At 35.4% G+C, this 22,536-nt stretch overlaps 1 protein-coding gene across 1 annotated transcript in view; it reads left to right on the top strand.

Moving 5' to 3' along the window:
• Positions 1-22,536, top strand: part of Lrp1b (low density lipoprotein receptor-related protein 1B) — a 1,427,040-nt gene that overhangs the window by 965,923 nt on the left and 438,581 nt on the right. Inside the window, exons 37-41 of the mRNA XM_013517439.1 lie at positions 58-187; positions 19,088-19,214; positions 19,337-19,488; positions 19,768-19,892; positions 21,040-21,411. Coding sequence (XP_013372893.1) covers positions 58-187; positions 19,088-19,214; positions 19,337-19,488; positions 19,768-19,892; positions 21,040-21,411 — 906 coding nt within the window. The remainder of the gene's footprint in view (positions 1-57; positions 188-19,087; positions 19,215-19,336; positions 19,489-19,767; positions 19,893-21,039; positions 21,412-22,536) is intronic.

The following is a 22,536-nucleotide window of genomic DNA, read 5'->3' as shown; positions in this document are numbered from 1 at the left end:
TTGTTAACAAGTTTCTTTATTGTGACAGTATTATAAGTATTTCTGTATTTCTCCTAGGTAACATATATTGGACAGATCATGGTTTCAACTTAATTGAAGTTGCAAGACTGAACGGCTCTTTCCGTTATGTTGTTATTTCCCAAGGCCTGGACCAGCCAAGATCTATAGCTGTGCACCCAGAGAAAGGGTAATTTAAGATTTGTATGTCTTCTGAGTCTTTAGTGTGTTTTCTTCAATTTTGTTGGAAGAAAAACAATATTAATATTTATTTGTAGTTGTCATGGTTGATACAAAACTCAAAACTATCTTAATCAGAAAAACATTTTCACTTTGTTCATGTAGAATTTAGTATATATTTAACAAGGTCACATTTTATGTAGATATTTTATGTATGTATAAATCTAAATAAGAACACTTATACCTCAATTTACAGTTCTGGTTCTCACTTTACCATTCTGCCATGAAACTATTTATACAGTTAGGAATTCAATTGTATGCTAAATGAGTGAAACTATTTACATAGGTAGGAATTCATTTGTATGCTAACTGAGTGGAATGGCCACTTTCCTGCCAATCTTGTTCTCCACTAGCTCTGAAGCTTTAACTCCCACTTCTGTGCCTGTGATGATCAAAGCAATGTGTTAGCACAAGCCAAGGATCTCCCTTCCTCTTTTCTGAGTTATATATAAGTGTGTCTACCTATTGTAATCTTTCCATTCAGAAATTTCATGAGGGTGCAAACTTTACATAAATCACATTGAAGTGCATTCAGTCGACCACCACATTTCTGACTTTTCCCTTTCCAGTTATTCAGCTGGCCTTCCATGCTCCAACTCCCTCCACCCTAAATGAATCTGGTGTTCCCTTTCCATCAGCAGTAACTTCTTGCCCAAACTGGACCAAAAGCTATAATAGTTTCTTTTATAAATCTTCTTCCTTAAAATACTTTAGGGAATTTTTGTTCCCTTTTGTGTAAAGTCCAAAATCTCTATTTCCATTCTTCCCAATCAGGTCATGGGTAAGTACTGTGTCTGTAATTCTGCTATGGACTTCTTCACTTCTCAAGCAACCTCTGTACAACTTCTCTGATGTTTCAAGTATTTCTTACTTTCTTTTATTCTTAGGCTCCATACAGTCCCTTCCAATTACTAACAGTGCTCTCTTCCCTCTTCCTGAATTATATATTTTGTTTATTTTTCTCTGGCTTTAAAAATAAGTTATATTAGTCTTTTACCTCATTACATCTACTCCTATTTATATAAATTTTGTATACTAACATTTCTTTATTTATTTATATTCACTTCGTAGTAGCTATACTTTTTCTTGGACTGGATAGTGTTTGTAATCTGGACTCTCACTCTATCAGAAGAGCCATGTGTGTTTGGTTTACTTCACTATCATCATGGTTTTGCCACAGGAGCTGTTAAAGTGCAAACATCTGGTTGACAACTATTCTTCTCTTAAGAATATAGAACTCCCTATTTTTAAATGTTATATTACTTATGAACACAACTGTCCGTCTTCATTGTTACTGTGATATCATGAGTCAAATTAATCAAAATGTGCTGTGTATATGCACCAATTTCCCAAAATGAAAGGAATTATTATATATAATAAATTAAAAACTTCTACTAGATTCCCTCAAATGCTCTGAAAAGAACTTCTCTGCTCTAAAAAAGCTAAGCATTCCAGTGAAGAAGCTCCTTGTAACTTTCTCAGACAGTGACCTTAGCTAAGGCACTAGCTAACAGCTAGCACTGATATTCAGACACTGTGAGAAAGACAATCTTCAAATTATTCGAGAACCCACATGTTACATCACCTCAGCTCTAGCACTACCACAAGTGAGGTAGAGAAGCAATGAGTTGTTCCTATAGACTTTTGCCAAACTTACACATTCATAAGCAAGCAAGTTACTGTTGTCCAAGCTTCTAAATTGGGGGTGGTTTATAACTACAGCAAGACCCACTAGAAATCAGAACTTTTTGTTTCCACAATTGAACTGAATCTCTATAATTACAGCTTCTCTGTTAGTTCATAACAATTCCATTGTTTCAATTGCTCAGCCCAAAATATTTCATGGCTCTGTTGCCCTGCATCTAATATACCAAGAAACTCTATTACTTTTGACTTCAAAATGCATTCACATTCTACCTAGTTTTTACAATTTCCTTGGTATGACCACCACTTGAGTCATTATGATCTGAGAGGATTTCTGAATTATCACTGTTTTCTACCTTTGAACTCCTGGTAACCATTCTTCATGTAAGAACATGGTGATTTTACTGGAACATAAGTAGCTTGTATCATTTCTTTCTCAAAATTCAACAGTGCTTCCCCTTTCATCATATTTAAAATCTCACTTCAAACTTAGAGAGCATCATTTCTTTCAATAAACACATAAGCAAAGTGCCTCAGAAATTTTAATTATATTACTGTGTCACTAAATTAGCCTATAGGATCTTTAGTTTTTTTCTATATTCCAAAGATAATGTTATGTGTAATGTGTCTATGTAGGTGTATTATAGGTAATATGTGTACCTATATAGTGAAGTATTACATAATTTAATACAAATATCAAAAATAAAAGGAAAAAATTTCAGAATAGGATTATAGTGATAATTTAAAGATTTAGAACTATAAATCATAGAGAAAATATTGAAGACAAATGAAAGAAATTCAATAGAAGCTTATGAGACAGTTTTGAGTTGAGTCTGGATATTCCTGTAAATCTTCTTGCTTTCTACTGTTGTACACAGACTCATAATATTGCATATTAAAACTGAAAATGTGGTGTGAGCATGATGGTGCATGCCTGTAATCCTAGCTACTTGGAAGTTCAAGACAGGACATTCACAAGTTCAAATCTGATCTGGGTAACTTAGCAAGATTTTGTCTCAAAATCCAAACCAAAAAAGCTGCATTGTAACTGGTGGAGTATTGTTTGTCTCACACACACAAGACCTTGGCTTTAATCCTTAGTACTACATCTGCACTGACAACAAAACAAGACTGAGGAAGTGGAAGGAATTTTGTGCAATTCAAAGAGTAAAACATACCACTCAGTTGAATGTGGCTACATCATAGTATAAACAGAAAAATAAAAATGCCTTCTAAAGAAACTCTCCTTACAGTATAATTGATAATCAAGAAATAAATCATGGTAACCTTAATAGAAAAAATTTGATGAACTGTTTGATTATGAATGATTATTCCAATGACAGCCACAAACATAATTTGAATGCTTTATATAATCTCTTGGATAAATATCAAATTAATGTTTCATTTGTTCCTAATAAAGACTCTGTGCTGCATATTTATATATTTGCTACTTCTTTTGTATGTACAGAATCCTTTTTGTCTGACCTATTATAGGTTTGTGTAGTTCAATAATACAAGCCTCATGCTGCTATTTACCAACAGGTGATTTTCTTTTTCATTTCTTCTTGAATCTTCAAGTATTCAGCCCCGAGTTGATGTTCCAGACCTTCTTTTTCTTAGGGGTCTCTTAACTCTCTACATCCATCATGGAATACGGTGATATCTACTTCTCTTCAGGTTGATTGAGAACATCAGCCCAAGTACCTTCAGATACTCCACTTTCTTTCAGTTTATTCAGTAAACATTTGTTGAGTACCAGACTCTAAAGCCAGAACGTTTCAGCCTTCTTCCACGATGTCCTTAGCCTTCAATTAGGGCATCTCGACAAAGTACCAAAATACATGAAAGGATCTGGGAGGCACTGTGAAGTACGATGTTGTGAATAAGATGACACTTCCATTCATGAAGAGTTTTCTATTTAAACTGAAAGGTTTGGTGAATATAAACATTTCAGTGAGACAAATACCCTCATTTTCTGAAGTAAGACTTATTTTCAGTGTCAAAATATTTATCAGTCTAACTCAAATTTCAATCTCACATCCAAATTTCATGTTGACCTAATAATTTTCATAAGACCACTGCAAATTACTTTAGGTTTTAACAAAAGTTATAGCATATGATTAAAGATTCTAAAAAAAAGTAAGGGCAGTACTCACAGGGGTAGTGTTAGTGGAGACTGTGTGGAAGGGGTTTGAGGAGAAAGAGAGTCTTGGGATGGGAAATGGGTAGGATATGTGAAGGAGAAATGCAATAATCAGAAATCATTAGTGACAAGCCAAGGACATGTGAAAGAGTACAGGCACAGAAGGTATGTGACAGTGTAGAAGTGTACTCCAAAACTCTCATGTACAGAGTAGGGACTGGACATAAAGGCGAGGCACTTGGGGAATGATTTGGGAGGTTCCATTCTCATCCCAGAGCCCTCCATTCTTACTGTGCTTCTCACTACCACAGTGAACAGCTTCCCTCTGCCAGGCTGTTCTACCTTGGAACAGCCAACTATGGACTGAACCCACTTGTTGTGGCTTGTGCCTAGATGTCCCCCAAAGCTTCATGTGGTCATAGGTGGGGCTTTTTCAGAAGTGGCTGGACCTAGAGTGTGTGATGCTGAGACTGACCAATGGTGCAATGCTAAGCTCAAGAGCAATAGGATTAAGAGTGGGAGTGTGACCCACTCTAAGTATGAGAAGATAAAAGGTGCAAAAACATGCTGTTAAATTCCCCTGTTCCTTTTGCTATCTTGTGGGCACCATGAATTGTTCTCTGTGATGCCCCTCTGCTAAGCTACCCTGCCTAGGAGTCAGCCACTTATGGACTAAAACCTCTACAAACTGAGCTAAGTAAACCTTTCCTTCCTTAAATTTTGTGTTAGGTATATTGTCTCAGCAATAAGTAAAGTAAATAAGACAGAATTCGGTACCTGAAGTAGGCTCATTGCTGTGACTATACCTGATCAAGTGGTTTAGGAGCATTTGGAGTTGGCTTGTGGAAAAGCAAAGAGTTAGGAAAGGTTCTGAGATACCAATTGAAAAAGTAGGCTTGGAATGCCTTCGGCTGTACTTGATGAGAGATTCTGGACAGAGCTCAGAAGACCAGAATGCTGACAGAAATGGTGCCAGTAAAGACCAGACTTGCAAGGTTGCTGCTGGGAAGAAAGACTGCACTGGCTATTGGACTCCGGGACATGTGTGTTATGCCTTGCCAGAAAGTTTGTCTGCATTTTGCTTGTGTCCAGACACTTTACCTGAGACTGAGATTAATGGAAGCTGCCTAACTAATCTTGCAGAAGGAATTTCAAGGCAGGCTAATGATGAGGCAATGACATAACATGGCTACAGTTGTGGAATTTTAGCCAGAATTATGTTGAGAATCAAGAGCAAAGAGCTTAGAAGAATGATTTAAATCATTGTACATTTGGCTGTAAAGAGAGCTCCAGTAAAATTGGGGCCTGCAAAGATAGAACAGAGGAGAAATTGGTTGCTGGAAGGGCTAGCGGTGAAAGGGCAAATATTTCAGAAGACAACAGAAAAGATGACCTGAAAACATCACAAGAATGAGCAGGACTCCAGCCTTTGCAGCCTCAGTGTTAGAAAGGTGAAAGAATTTGCTTTGAGAAGAAGGCCCCAGACCACCATGTTTCAGAATGGTGCCAGCCTAGAGAATTGAATTTTTCCTCAGGATTGGGTACAGAGTGCTCAGCAATCCAGGTTCTAGACCCCTACAAGCAAGAGAAAAGAATACCTGGCTACAGCTTCAGTTGGCAGCAGAGCTTAGCAGCATCCACCACGTGGTTCGGACTTTAGGTGCATGCAGAATGCAAGAGTTGTGGAGTCAGGAAAGCTTCTAAGCAGATTTCATAAGAAGGCCCATTTAGGCATTTTGCCCCTGAGAGGGCAGTGTGTGAAGCTGTGAATGTGAAGATGAAGGTACACTGGAGACCTCAGAAATCTGGAGAAGTCAGGAATATATATTGTCTAAGGAAAACTGCAAGGAGGAAGAAGAGCTGGCCCCAGGCAGAAACCATGGGAGCTACAATCACCAGCAGTGCCAAAGGGTCAGAGCCACCCAAACGCTTTGAAATTCACAACTTGATATAAATGCTGGGGACTTTAGAAGTGGAATTTTAGCTTTTAATGTTTGCCCTACTGGATTTTGGGCTTGCTTTCTGCCCATTCCTTGCTATCCACCTCTTTAGGACTTTTGTAATGGAAATGTTTACCATATGCCATTGGTGGAAGTACTTTATTTTTGTTTGTACAGTAGCTCACTACTAAGAGTTTGCCTTAAATCTCAGAGGAGGTTTTGGATGTGGACTTTTCATCAATGCTGAAACTGTTAGGACTTTGGCAACACTTAGAGATGGATTAAATGCCTTTTGAATAAAGGAATGTGCATGAGTCTTTGTGGGGCAGGGGAAAGATGTTATGGTTTGTGTCATAAGTGGGACTTATGCAGTCATAAGTGGGGCTTCCTTAGAGGTAGCTGGATCGAGAGTACGTGATGCTGGAATTGACTCATGGTGCAGTGTGGGCTCAAGGGCATTAGGATTAAGGGTGTGAGTGATACCCTTCCTATGTAGTCTGATAAAATAAAAGGCATAGAAAGACACCATTATGGTCTCTTGTTCCTTTTATTATCTTATGGGAACCATAAGTTGTCTTCTGCAAGGCCCCTCTGCCAAGCCACCCTGCCTTCGAGCCTACTGATTTTGGCCTGAAACTTCTATAAACTGAGCTAAATAAACCTTTCCTCCTTTAATTTGTGGACATTGTGTATATTTTGTCTCAGCAATGAAAAAATTAACTAAGACAGCACTGCAGTTGTGAGCCCAAGCAAAACTCTCCTTCTTTAAATTGAAAGTGTTAGGTATTATATCCCAACAATGAAACTTTTCAGCACAAAAAAACATGTATAAGAGGGTGGGTGATATGGCTGACAGAGAACTCAGAGCCCTCGAATGGGTGGTAGGAACCTCTACATTTTAAAGAAATAGCTAAACTCATAGTTTCCCTAGTTTACTTAGTGAAATATATACCATTCGTGCACCATTGAAGTCTTCTCTGAAAACATATGCAAGCTTCGAGCTGGAGGATAATGAAAATTTATTGCAGTTGTAGAAGTCGTTACAATAGAAAATTTTCAGGAATGATAATTTATTATCCAGAGAAGGGGAGTGTTCCTCACATTCTGTGTCATTCTGTGTCATCCATTACTATGTCATAATGTGCATAGTGTGCACAACTTAAAGGAGGAAATATTTATTTTGGCCCATATTTTCAATCCATGGTCCAAGACAGGAAGGATGTATTAGAAGAGCTTGAAGGGATGAAGCCTGCTTGGGTCATGGTGACCACAAAGCAGAAAGTAAAGGGAAGATCTACAGTGGAAGATGTATTTCCCAAGTCACACACCATCTCCAGCCAAAACACATGTTTTTATGCAAGTCGGCTATCAGACTCCTCTCATTAGATCACCATCTTCAGCCCCCATGTATCAGGAAATAAGACTTTAGGGGGACATTGCAGGTCAAAGCCACAACAATGGGGGAGGTTGCTTCCTCTGCCAAGTCACAGAAAGGGTAGCAAATGTGTAATGGAGAGATTAACAAGAAGAGAAAAAATTGAAAAACTGAAAAAAATTATTACCCTTTGGTTGCAAGTGCCCAGGTCAATTTGGAGAAAGGGAAGAAAATTTTCAAATGGAAATGAGATATCATTGTGAGTTTAGAAAGATTTCATCTTTAATGCTTGAAAATTACTCTTAATAAAAATTTTAACATTATTTATTTAATGAAACTGATTCAAAAATTATAGAACTATCTGGAGAAGAGATATTCAGTAGAGCACAGCTGGAATCAGGAGTTGGATAGAAATAAAACCACTCATTTATTGCAGCAGACTTCAACTCTGCAATAAACTACGTTAGTGGATGAAATTACTCAAGAAACCATATAGTAAAAGGAAACTTAAGGACTTAAATGGTGAATGGTGATAGTTAGAGATGAAGGGATAAGTAGGGAGGATAAAATCAACATCAACATTACCAGGAGAGAACAAGAGAGAGAGAGGAAGCAAACACTCAGCCATTTAGGGACCTCAGAAGATTCCAACGAGAGCTTTAGAAGAGTAATAAGCCAGCATTAAAGAAGTAGGAGAAATAAATCAGAGTGTGACATGTAAAATTGGAGGTAGGGATGATTTTGCTTATTGTTACCAATTTCAGGAAATCACTAAAGCCATAAATTAACATAAAGAATTAAAGAATGAGATGTATTTAGAAAGTGGACATAACATATGTAGGCTATACAAATATATATACATATGGGAAATTAAAAGAAAGAATAAAACTGGAGGTGCATTGAGAGGATAGCCATGTGTAAGAAAAATTTGTCTTCATGCAGAAAGCTAAGATATTATACTTATGCATAGAGGGGAAGAAACTGGTAGAAAGAAGATTATAAAGTGAATGTCAAGAGAAAACAAATTCCAGGGATATTAGAAGGAACTTTTCTGAGGAAGAAGCAGTAAAGTGGAGCAAGAAGTATTAGAGACAGATCTATCAGAGGAATTTGTGTTGCACACTGGGTATTCCAGGAAGTAGCCCTCGAGGGAGAATTCAACTCAGAAAGAGAAAACAACAGGATCAGAAAGTTGAAGAAATCCAGCAAATATTCAGTGTGGAGCAAAGTCGAGACCACAGACTGATACCTTTGGGGAGGGATCTAATGTATAAACTTCACCTTAAAGTAAGGAAGTACGACTTTTACTCTCCCATGCACTTTGTGGATAAAGATCACACTGTGAAGATGGGCAAGCCCAAGATTTCTGGCTTTCAATAATGTCGGAGGACAGAGTGTCCTGTGGACCAAGGGCAGTCCTCCAAAGAAAGTATCTGTGTGAGGTGTGACAGACAAACCCAGCAGCATCTGACCACCTCACAGTAGAAATGGTGCATGGCACTTGAGCACATTGAGATGGAGCACTGACTGTACTACAGTTTGGAATTTATAACCCTGAAGACACTTTCAAACATCGTGACCTTATCTTTATGCTTACATTATAGGGAGAATTAAGGGAAATGCTGGCTGTCTTTCCTTTCTCCTCCAGAAATGGAATGAAAGAAGGAATAGAATACAGAGATACAATGTATTTTTGTGTTTAAATTAGCAAAACTGAGGCAACTCCTAGCAGCTAGTGTATATAAGTAAGACTAGCAGATGTAAATAAATAGGCTTTGAGGAATCTATGGAGGTTAACATCTTCCATAATAATTGATAAAATAATTTTCAAGCCACATGAGACCAAATGAGATTATCTAAAATCTAGAATCTGATCAGAATATTTATATGATTTTCAAAAATAATGCTTGGCAACTTAGGAGTAGCAACAATGAAAAAAAGGGAAAATGAAACAAAAAAAAGAGACGAATTGGCGGTTGACAGTGGCAGTGCGGTAACTATAAGTTTCCCATGAGAAGATGAGATGCGTGTGTAGTGATTGAATCAGAGAAATAGAGAGCAGGACCTTGAGAAGAGCAGAGAGACATCCGCACTTGTGAAATAGACACTAGAGTATTTCCCCTTAGCATTATTGGGAAGCCTTATTTCTGTAATTAGATGTAAAAGAGTGATGCTGGCCTCTGAACACTAAAGCTGAGGAATGGTGAGCCGGAGTGTGCTTAGGCCCGTCAGCAGCAGTAACCAAGTTCCTGAGGGTGTTGGCGAAGAAGAAGCACGATGGAGAAGCTATCAGGAACTGGCAAAGCAATTAAATGCATTTGGCGGATAATTGTGATTGAGTGGCGAGGCTGGAGGTACAGGAAAATGAAATGTATGAATTCGTGTTGTGAATATCTGAGTGAATACGGCCCCAGAGAAGGTTTTTATTCCTTCTTAAAATGACTTCTGTGCTTTTATCACGGGTACAGTGGGCTCTTACTGCCTCTGACGTCTCATGCAACAATAATTCCCTTTTTTTGAAAAACATCATCTTTAAGTTGTTCTTTTCAAAGAAATCTTTCTTTTTGCTTTAAAAGAGGCTCACATCCCTTTTGTTTGATAAGGAACTTATTAATGTCTTATCATTGCCACCTGTTTACGTCTCAGCCTCTTAGAATAATGACCTGTACACATTGTCTCTTTACTGAACACCTGAAGTACATTTTCAACTGTGGTTAATCCAGAAATTTCTATTCCTATCAATTAAACATACAGAGACATTTTTTCCAGATTTTATATCACTTGTCTTCTCCTGGCTGTTTTCCTCCATCCACCCTAGCTTTTGTCTCTGTTAACTTTCTCTGCCCAGTTTTTCTGATCCTCACTGATCCCTCCATGAGCTCCAGGGAGCATTTTGGTTGATTCTCTTTTAACTCATTTCAGGTTTAGTGTGCTATTCTCACTTAATATGTTCTTTCAGGGATGTGATTTTGTGTTTTTTAAGCATTTCTTAGACCATGGGAGATATACAAATAAGCAAATATATAAAATGGAAGTATAATCTTACTTTTGTCCTTTGCGTTTTCTGTTTCCTTTTGGAATTACTTTATTTTTAGCTGTCATTAACCTCAATGTGTCCGCCCATGTCTCCCTCCCTGAATCCCTTTCCTGAACAGGGCTCTTCTTTTTATGCTATTACAAAAGAGGTTGAAGCTTTAGATTTTGTATAGTTTTCCATTGGCTATTTCATCTGTCACCAAATCCTGCTATTTCTTCTCTCCAAATGTTTGTCAGATTTTATGCGTCTCATCTTTGTGGCTGTCAGCTTAGCCTGTCTCAGCAGGAGGAATGTTTTTGATTTCTTAATTTTCAGTCCCTAAAATAAGGTTTACATGTCCACAAAGCAAGATAAGCTTGACATTTGGAACAGTAGGGAAGTATTATTTACCTGTGTAACTGCACTTCTTAGGAGTATTCCTTAAATATTAAGTCACATGAATAAACATTTTTCATCTTTATAGGTATGATTTGATATATCTATTTCAATGTTAAGTGCATGAACTTACCACAGTGGCCTGTTTACAGAAAAATATTTATGACCACTTGGAAATATTATTAGTATCTTTCCCCTGTCTTTTTCCCTTGTGTGTATGGGCTTGACCTCAAAGGAGAAAAAGCTTCAAAAGAAAGAGCCTATGTAAAATTATTCAAAAACTGATTTCCCAGTAATATTACATAGAAATGTAAGTGTCAGAATTCATTTCTATTGTAGAAATAATGTACAGCATTTTAATATTCTGTTTGAAGTTAAGCCGTGGCGGGTGGTGCTGCCCAGGGAAAAGGTGAACTATAAATAAGGAAATTAACTGAATCCAACTTATCTGCTGGCCCCAAAGAGTGGAGATGAGGTCAATTCGTCAACAGTAGAGACTTGGGGTCTTTGATGATGCAGTCTGATGCAAAATAGAGACCATATATGAATTTAGTCCAGCTTGAAAAATCAGTTTCTTCAATTCACTTTTCCATTATTTTTAGGCTAGGCATCACTTGCTGTTTGAAAAATTGAATGTAATAAATTTTCTTTATGCTAAATAGTCACTTTCTACTAATAAAAAGCATAAGATTAATAGTATGATACTTAAATTTTTCATCATCCCCATGGTAATCACTAAATAAAAACAAATAGTGTTTTGTTTTGTTCCATTTTAAGCAGCAGGGTGTATGTTGCCTATCTGAATTTGGCTTTGCGTTGCTGTGACTATAAAAACCTTGCTGAAAGTTTTTCTTTCCATGACAAAAATTCAGAATTGACATGAGACCTTGGCATTCTACAGGTACACATTGTCAAGTGGCCTTTATTGCTTATGTATGGACATTTACAATATGCTCTGTAATATGCAGAACACTTTGATGGACAGTTTAATATCTGTTGAAGTAGAGCTCAGTACATTTAACACCCTATCTCTTATAGTATATTTTACATCTTAAAGAAGGGCAACACTTACAAAAAAGAAAGAATTCATTTGATTTACAATAGTAATAATGATGGAATCAGAGTGCTATTTTGTAAAATTAAGACATAACGATGGGCTCAGAAACGACTCGGAAATATCACCATCCTTATCCAAATTATAGCCACACTTTTTCCTTCATTCATCTCTGAGCAATATCAACAAATTAGAACAAAAAATAGAATAAAAATGCTGTATTATAGTTTGTCAGAAATTTGTTCAAAAATGTCACTACATACATTTTTTCAAAACAAGTTAGGTCTTTACTTACCTGGTGTTTCACTATATCCTTCATTGTAGTTCCCTAACTCTAAGCATAAATCTGATATCTTACCCCTCCTGCTACAAGGAGAGAAGAACTACAAGATATCATGATACCCTGCATGATTAGCAGCTGTGTGGTTGGAGGAGGGAGGAGAAAGAGTGCAAGGAAAGTTTAGGTCTCTTCTCACTTCCAGAGAGAGCTCCTGGCCCAGAGGACTGAAAGTCTTGCTAAATGGAAAGCAAGGGTAGCTACATATACAAATATTAACCTGTTATGGTTAACATATACATATGCTTGTGTCTAGATGTCCCCCCCCAATGCAGTCATAGGTGGCACTTTCCAGAGGTGGCTGGATCTAGGGTATGTAATGCTGGGATCAAGGCTGTGCTGCTGGACTTGATTCATAGTGTAGTGCTAGGGTTAGCAATGTAAGTGCTACTTGCCCTAAGGGCAGGCACCCTGGATGAAAAGTAAGAGACAGAAAGAGGGTTGCTTTTGTCTCTGTTCATTGCTTGTCTCTTGCTTGCCGCTTGCTGCCTTCTGGCTGCCATGCTTTTCCATGAACTGTTTCTCCTCTTGATGCCCCTCTGCCATGCCACCTTGACTTGGAGCCAGCTGAGTATGGACTGACACTTGTACAATCTGTAAGCCAAGTGCACCTTTCCTCCTTTAACCTTGCCTGTGAGGTATTCTGTCTCAATAAGCCATAAAAGTAACCAAGACATAACCTTTCTTATTTTAAAGGCTCTGAGCAATAAAAATGGAGAATAGGTAAAAAAGGAAAGTTTGAAAGACTTTATTTACTTTCTGACTGTAGAAACTGTCTCAGAAACTGTCTCCTTTTTTTAACTTAAAATGTCTACAGTCAGATGGATATGATTGGTGATAAGATAGGTTCCAGGTCATGAAATAAATTAAAAATGTATTCATAATATTTTGAGAATCCTAAATCAACTCATGAGGTTTAGAAGTGTAGTCTCTAGAGGGATATCTGTTAAATATATGGAAAATTCATAGATTAAAGAGAAACATTGACTAATTCATTTCATATACCCAAAATACATACAATAAGATAATTTACCTAAGAAAATTATAGTTAAAATTTTAACAATACACTAATATTGCGTATGAGTATTTCCTCAAGTGAGTGTATGGGCAATGAGGCAGGGTATAAAGACACAAATAAGGAAATAACTATAATGTGCTGTGGTCAGCCTAATGTGCTATTGGATTACAGATGTCAGTGTGACCTTTCCTTGTGAAGAATTCTGTCCCATGATTCTCCACTATTGACTATCAACATTCATAAAAATTAAAAAAAAATTATTCTGCATAATTATTCAATGTGGTAAAGTAAAGAGGCAATTAATCTAATATAAGCTTAGAAAGTAACAGACTAGATAGGAAACTATGGAACAAATGACAACTTATAAATGTGCCTCAAGCCTAAAAAGAAAGAAAGAACAACACAAACATGGCCTATAAATTTCTTTTGGCTCAAAAGAAACATTTTTTTGTAAAGATATTTATAGGAATGACAACTTTTCTAAGCATAGAACTTCCACACTTTTATAGTTGCAATGGTTATTTTCATGACTTGAAAAGACTTACAAATCATAATTTTTAAGTATTTCTCTTCCCATTTCTCTCAGGTAGTTCTCTATGTATTTCCATCTGTCATTAAACAATGAGCTTCACAAAGGTCATTACCTCAATTTATTTGGTATTATTAGCTTCTAGTAGACAATAAGTAGCTAATTACATATTTGCTGAATATACATAGGTGCATTGAATGAATAAATTTTAGAGTCAACCAGAAATTCAACAAAAACAAAAAGGTTAGATAAACAGTGGTAAAGGACATACTGGGTTTGTTTATTTGTTTTTTGAGACAGGATCTCATGGTGTAGTTCAGGCTGTCCTTAAACTTGATATGTAGACCAGTCTGGCCTGCAATTCACAGTGATCCTCCTGTCTCAGCTTCTTGAGAGCTGGGATTATGCACTACCACAGACATACTAGTTTTATAGTGTCTTCTATTAGTGCCATTTTCTATATCTGTGATAGAATTTTCTTAAGTTATAGGATTCTTCAGACAATAGTAACTCATTTAGGACTTCATAGAAATAAAAAGGGCTCAGGATTATATATTACTCCTGGTAGGAATAAGGGGTCTCTCCCTATCTCTCTGTCTGTGTGTGTGTGTGTGTGTGTGTGTGTATACACACCTATAAGAAATATATAATAAATATGCAATAAACATATAATCAATTATATATATATATATATAAACTTTTGATTGATCCTAGAATAGAACCCAGCAAGCACCCTCAGTCCAGAATGTCAACTCTTGTACCTGTTAAATGTACCCCCACTTTTGGAAGTATATGACTTTGCTTGTGCCCTGAAGATGGAGATGGACATGTTGACCCACAGAGCATTTACTGTACTTCTGTTGAATGTGCTAAGCATGTTGTCCACACTAAAGTTATGCTCACCTGAAGGCTGGCAACTGTTCTTACTTGGTAGGGACTGTTTGCTTTGAGTTTTCTTAATTTTACAGTCACGGTAAACCTCTGTTGACCCCCATTCCAAAAGAAGACACAGTGATATTCTTGATTCTGTTCTCAAGCAAGGCAAATGCATACATAGAGAATTGCATGGTCTTCATTTTTTTTGTGTTTGTGCCAGGATAGAAATTGTTGGTTACCTCAGATTTTGTTTTTTTCTTATTTAGCCAGTCTGACAAAGTATTAATTATGTTGTCTTTGAGAAAGCACAGTAGAAAGAAATGGCAAGATTATTGCACAAATTGCAACCCTAATCAGCTTCAGGGAGACAGTTCGGCATTCAATAAGAGAGTTTTGGCAGAGCTTTGTGGTACATGCCGGTATTCCCTGCACTTGGAAGGCTGAGGCAGGAGGATTGCTGTGAGTTCATATCCAGCCCGGGCTACAAAAGTGAGTTCAAGGTGAGCCTGACCTACACTGTGAGACTCTGCCTCAAAAATAAATAAATGAATAAATAAATAAATAAATGTGTAAAAAAATAAAGAGAATCCTATAGTCAAAGAAATGAGTGATTAAAGTTAATTGCTTTTCATTAGTGTTCACATATATAAAATATAAGAATCACATTAATTATTCTTTCTGTGTCTCAGCATTTTAAATTTACTCATTTTTCTCTTTGGTACTCCTACTTCTTTATACCTGCCTCACAGAAATCAGATCTGTATTTTATTTATTTATTTATTTATTTATTTCTTGGTCTTTTTGAGACAGGGTCTCATATGCAGTTTAGGCTATCCTTGAGCTCACTTTGTAGCCCAGGCTGGTCTCAAACTCACAACCATCTTCCTGCCTCAGCCTCCCGAGATCTGGGATTACAGGTGTAGCCCACCACGCCCAGCTACATCTTTATTTTTGTAACCACTATCACACTTATTTCTGGAAAAACTTTTTTGTCTTTATTCAAGATCATTCATAATAATTAGAGTGTATATTTTCAGCTTGAGTATATTGAATTGCAGCAGAAAATAACCATTTTTTTCTATAGAACTATACCTGTGTTTAAACTAATGCCAACTTTTGTAAAAGTAGCACATGGATGATGCTGTAAGTGTTCAGTGCTTAGGAAGCGTATGCTGGACATTGGAAACTCCAATTCTGCCATGTGGCTTTTTAAATCTGTTGTATAAATATCAGTGTTTGAGAAGTGACTCATGATATGCAGTCACTGCATTTTCACATCAAAACTAATATATCTAATTAAGAAAATAATGATATATGGTAGCAACAATGTGTCATATGATTGTGTGATGATTTTTAATAGTATCTATATAATTCTTCAAATTACTTTTGAATGTCCCTACGTGTTTTCCAATTCTGTAATGTAAGAATTACATTACAGGGTGGTTTAACAAATAATATAGTATGCAGAGAAAATTCATTTCTATAACACGCCTATGATTTTGATAATTTTGAAAATGTCTGCATTAATGTTAGGGTTTTCAGGGGTAAGTTTAATAAGCCAATACTCTAAAGCCAATTTTCTTGACCATATCACTCAATCTAAGAAATACTTCACAACTACAAAATAAGAAATCTAGTGGAGACGGTAATTAGCTTCAGATTCTTAATTTCTATGGGACCTCAAAAGTCAGTGACTAGGATTTTAATTTCTTCATATTGCTGAAGATCATGTTTACACATGAGGAATCTGTGTTTATGAAAGTCATCTCAAGGACAAGTATATAAATTTTATATTAAACTTTAAGTATCTCCTGGAACTTTTACGAGTTTCAAGTATGTACTTTCTTGAAATTTTGGTTATAATTCCTAAAGATTCTCAAGTTGACAATTGTGCTCAGTTCTTTCCGTTATTTTAGAGGAGCAAATATATTATTCTTTGTATGATCTTTATATAGTATTACATAATTTTGGTAGATTGAATCTTTAATTTTTAGTTGATGAAATAGTTAACCATTAATCCACACAGTTGGACTTGGCTTCGTATATTATGCTATTTGAAACATTACTGTTTTCATAGAGAAAATCTGCATAAAGTCTTCATTCAAAAATTTAATTTAGGATCATTTCATTTATAAATTTTACTTGTGCTTGTTTAAACTTCCTGCATGGAGTACTACAAATTTAAAATAAAGACAGCTACAAAATGACAGATTCATTTCTTAATATTAAGAATCTTCACATTTTAGTTGGGGTTTTCAGTGTAAACATCTCTTTTGCTACTTCATAGCTCAGGACAATAACTTCTGATACAAAATTCTTAGGATGTGTGACACGACATTCTACAGAGGAGCTGAAGCAAGCCTGGGCCACCAAGGCCTGAGCATTGTCCCTGGCTTATGTTCCCAAATGCACAGTCGATTATGGACTGTGAACTCTCTGAACCATAATTTTCATAACTGTGAGAATTCAGGATGAATATGTCACATGGTTTACTTTATGTATTAACTCACAGTAATATTTTGATTATTTATTTAGTATATTTGAAACCAGAGCAATAATAAGTAAAAGGTTTATCACACATTTTCTTTTATATATGAACTCTGAAGTCTGTTAAAAGTAGATGACCTGAATTAGACAGAATAAGCACCTGTCTTTCCTGACCTCCAAAGTGGCTTTTCTGCAGCAAAAAATCACCTGACTTAAGAACAATGACATCTGCCCTTAAAAATTTACACAGAGCAATATATTTTAACTACTGTTTTTTTAACAATATTTCTAATCTGAATAGAATAGCATATAGTATTAAAAATCTTGACTTTAACAAAAATATAGATTTTTTTTAGTGTATTTTTCACCAAGATCTTACCAAGAAAATATTAGTTGAATTTCCTTCTGCAAGGTTTTTCTTTCTGATTTACTGAGCTCATAAATATGAATGAAGTAAACTTCTCCATTAACATGCTTGAAATTCTAATCACCAACACCTCTTTTTTAATCTGGTCATAAAATGTCATTATACTTATTTCAGAAAGAAAAAACAATAAATACATCAAAACAATATGCCTCAAGAGAGCACATACTTTTTATGTAGTTTTAAGTATTTTTTCATGGCTAAATAATAACTCCATTGAGTATAAAATATAAATGTGTTTTTTAGATTTTCTGTATGCATCTCATTTTCTCTTCTCATTTATGACCACTCATGACCCAAATATACACAGAAATGCAAACCATTGTTACTTGAATGAGTATATTAATATTTTCCTAAACTCTAATTATTGTGGATTTCTGATTGATTACAATTTCAGTGGACATATATTCAAATTTAGAATGAACCATATTTACATAAAAGCATGGATTTCTGCTTCTTCGTATGTATTCTAAATTCTTTGGATGAATAAGTGTAAACATACATTGATTAATTGATTATATTCCTCACTTTTCTTCTTTCTTTTTCTTTCTTTTCTTTCTTTATAACAGAGGCTGAACCCTGGCTTACATACTAGGCTATATCATCAGCCCTTTTTAGTTTATATTTTGAAATAACCTCTTGTAAATAACTGAATTATATGTGTAGGCTCAAACTTTTGATTCTCCTGCTTCAGCCTCCCAGAGCTCTGGGATTACAGGAAAGTGCCACTATGCCAGGCTCTATCTTTTTTTTTTTTTTTGATATCTTGCTTTATTTTAGTATTTTCTAAGTTTTCTTTCTATATTACCTTTCCTTCTACATTACATTTTGTTTATCATGATTGTTAAAATAAGAATGCCTTTTTTTGCATGAAATTGTTTTAAGAAGGTCTCACATGACAATTTACAAAATTCAAGTTGCAATAGTTGTTTTATGATCTAAATGGACATAATAGAAAGTTATGATACATTAATGTATATTTTTATAAATTAAAAACATAAAAGACTGAGTAAAAGTTTTTATTTTTAAATTTTCTAATTTCTGATTCTGTAAGTATAATATTGAATGAATAAAGCATTAATCTCATTATTTGGAGTCATGCTAAATTTGTATTTAATATTAATATTCATTTTGAAACTTTCCTAATTATCTGGTACTGTAGGTATAACAATGATGAAAAAGAGCAAAGGTCATTTTGTTTTTTGTGAGCTTGCATTCCAGTGGGGGAAAATTAAAAATCAAAAAACAATGTAAAAATTACAAGTGGAACAGCCACTGTAATCTATGTGCTCTGCTATTACGGAGCCGAGTTTATAGTGCTATAACCAGGGAGGACCAGAAGCTTCTTGATGGAATATTGGAGCCTGAAACAAGGAGCAAATGGGAGAAGTTGGAAAAGAGCATTTCAGTTAGTGAATAGCGTGTACAAAATGTACTTCGATGGAATTTTGAATCCTACATGTGATTTCTATGCCTGGCTAAGTATATTTTATAATAGAGATATTTTCTTGCTAACACAAACATGTTTGTAATTCTAATTTATGAAATGTGTTGTTTTTGTTCTGTTCGTGTTCACATTACTACTGTTAATGACTGTGTGTTTTATTTCAGTTTCCTGTTCTGGACCGAATGGGGGCAGATGCCCTGCATAGGGAAAGCTCGCCTAGACGGCTCAGAGAAGCTTGTCCTTGTGAGCACCGGGATAGCGTGGCCCAACGGAATCTCCATCGACTATGAGGTCTGTTGCATTTAAAGACTTAGAAAGTATTTTAACTGCCACTGTGTTCTAGTCCGCTGTTAGTCTTCCCTTAATAAAACCGTTGGAACCAGGTTGTAACATTGCTTTCTATCGATCGTTAGGAAAATAAATTGTACTGGTGTGATGCGCGCACAGACAAGATAGAAAGAATTGACCTCGAGACAGGAAGCAATCGCGAGATGGTGCTGTCAGGGAGCAATGTGGATATGTTTTCAGTTGCCGTCTTTGGGGCTTACATCTACTGGTCTGACAGGTAATTCATTTTTCCATAAGTATTTGAGTCTCAAAATGTTACTTCAGTGCGAGTTGCTCTGTGCTTGAAGGATTAACCATACCCCAGCAAGGTCGCAAAAACGATCTCACAAAGCCATGTCATTTCCACAGAAAAGGCGGGCTCTCTTGATATTCCAGGCTCAAGTATTTTCACAGACGAAACTTGTTTGCTTTCCCTTTTGTTGAGACATCTGTAACCTTCGGTTTAACGAAATGGCTTGATTTTAGTTTGTTCATCGCACACGTTCACATTTTGCAGGGCACACGCCAACGGGTCCATCAGGAGGGGCCACAAGCAGGATGCCACCGAAACGGTGACCATGAGAACAGGACTTGGAGTCAACCTGAAGGAGATTAAAATCTTTAACCGAGTAAGAGAGAAAGGTCAGCACACTTAAAAGGATGTACCATAGATACAATTTCATGCTATTTATCCCTGCTGTGTTTTTAATAGTTTGTTGTAAAGATTAAATTGCTGAGTCAGAAACCTGAAAATCATATGCTTTTCCTTCTAGAGCAATCACATAGTAGCCTAAGGAAATAGATATATAATGGTTCCCATGTAGATGAACTTATTTGCCTAGGACAGCACTAGACAAGGATGTGTTACAAATCTGTCTCTTGAGTATTGATTTGGGATAAGTAATATTAGGAAAAGAATTGAAAAATACACTGACTTGAAAAAAAGTTAAAAAGAGCACTTTAAGATACTAGAAAATAAAGCCAGCTAAACTTTTTACTTTGGACTGCTTTTTATTATCTAAAATGGTTATGAGCCCAGAGGGTGATGTTCTCAGTGTGAGATATTTCTAAAGTCATCACCTGCTTAAATTGTGTATTTCTGAATAGATAGGATGGCGGTTTGGACATTTTTAAAAACTTTACTTGTACTAAAACAAAGTATCACTAATTTTTCTTACATCAAAAGAACTTCATGAAATGATTATACTGATTTCACTGAGAAGAACTAGCCTGCTGAAGAAATCCTAACAGCATAAAATTAGAACAGTTATGGAATTATATATATTACGTGTGTGTGTGGGTTTGGACAGACTGGACACACAAATTTATTTGGTTCTTTACGTCCCTCATATATACATACTTTGAAGTGGTGCTTGCTTCTTTCTTTTTCTTTCTTTTGGTGAATTCAGATCATATTTTGTGTGGATCAGTTAATTTACTTTTGCTTCAGATAACAATGTATAAATTATATTGAACCCTTTGTATCAAGTTTCAGGAAAAAAAAATATATTCAGTAGACTACCTTAAGAGAAAATACAGTGATAATGTTTTTATTTGGTTTGTGAAGGAAGCAGAATGCTGTAATCCCTCAAATGGAAACCCAAGATATTAAAGTCTGTGAATGAAAGGAATGTTACTTTATAGTAATTATTTCTGCTCACCTATCTTAAAACTAAAAATAAAAACATAGAAATAATCAATATTAAAGTTTTTAGTATTTCTATAATTAAAAAAGCTTCTTAAGAAAATAATATGTGTGTGTCCATGTGTGTGTATTTTTATTCCTCAGGAACCAATGTTTGTGCTAAGGATAATGGTGGCTGTATACAACTCTGTCTTTATCGAGGAAATTCTCGAAGAACTTGTGCTTGTGCCCATGGATATTTGGCAGAAGACGGAGTTACTTGCCTAAGGCATGAAGGCTATTTGCTGTATTCAGGGAGAACAATATTAAAAAGTATACATCTTTCTGATGAAACCAATTTAAATTCCCCAATAAGGCCATATTGGAATCCACATTATTTTAAGAATGTCATAGCCTTGGCTTTTGACTATAACCAAGGAAGAAAAGGCACCAACAGAATCTTTTACAGTGATGCACACTTTGGAAATATACAGCTTATTAAAGATAACTGGGAAGACAGACAAGTGATTGTTGAAAGTAAGTACAACAATATAATTTTATATGTAGTGGAAAAGAGTATTGTTCCCATTATTAGAGAAATAATAGTGGTAATTACTTGTAGCAAGTACATTTTCATAGGATTTATACTTAATGTAAGTATATCATCCTGCATACCCCAATATCAAAGAGGCAATTAGCCATTAAAATGCACACCATGTATATTGTGATTATTAGCTTCTAATTACAGCATTTTTGTTTAATCATAGTGCTTCTTATATGTGAGACTATTGCCATTCTTGAGAAGCAACATTTCAGTCTAAAACTATTCTAAATGAGTTTTCAGTGCTATATTTAAGAGAGTATGTCTGGTAATTTCTAGCCATATGTTTTTAAAATGGCAGATTTTGTCTTGTATGTATATGTGTACATATGTATATGTGGGGATATATACATGTATAAATGCAAAAATCTTGATAGAAAATGTTATCTTAATTATTTTATGATAAATGAATAAAAATAAGAAACAAAAAATAATAAATATGATACAGAATTTCAAAACAAACTGATAGGAAATTAACAATGGTTTTTATATTGCATATTGTTATCTTCAAAGTAGTTCTTCAGAGTACCAGATTTAGGCATGCAATATTGATCAAATAATTTGACATTAACTGTTCCTTTGAATAAATCAATAAAACCTAGTAGTGCAATTATCATAGCTATATTGTGTCTATCAGAGGAGCAATTAGATGCTAACATGCATATATATGTATATACAATGAATTATATTGTGTATATATATATTTTTTCCCTTCCTTCTTTCTTTCCTTCTCCTTTCCCTCATCCCAGTTGTTCTTTCCTTTTGAGCAGTTTCTCTTTAACAGTATCTATTGTACTTTTTGGATATTATTTACTGTTTTAGTTTCTTACATTAGAGACATAATATGATGTTTACATGAGTGGTTCTGATTTATTTTATTTGTGAGTATGATCTCTAGTTGTAGCCATTTACCTACAAAAGCCTCATGTTTATCTTTCTTTATGGTTAAACAATATTTCATTGTATAAAAATACCACATCTTTATTATCCATACCTCAGTTGATGGGCATTTGGGTACTCTCCAAGATTTAGCTCTGACAAATTGTGCTGCTATAAACATG

The sequence above is a fragment of the Chinchilla lanigera genome, unplaced genomic scaffold (assembly GCF_000276665.1).
Source record: "Chinchilla lanigera isolate Chin_1 unplaced genomic scaffold, ChiLan1.0 scaffold00039, whole genome shotgun sequence".
In the NCBI taxonomy this organism is placed as follows: Eukaryota; Metazoa; Chordata; class Mammalia; order Rodentia; family Chinchillidae; genus Chinchilla; species Chinchilla lanigera.
The sequence above is the reverse complement of the archived record's forward strand: the minus strand, read 5'-3'. Positions and strand labels throughout refer to the sequence as shown.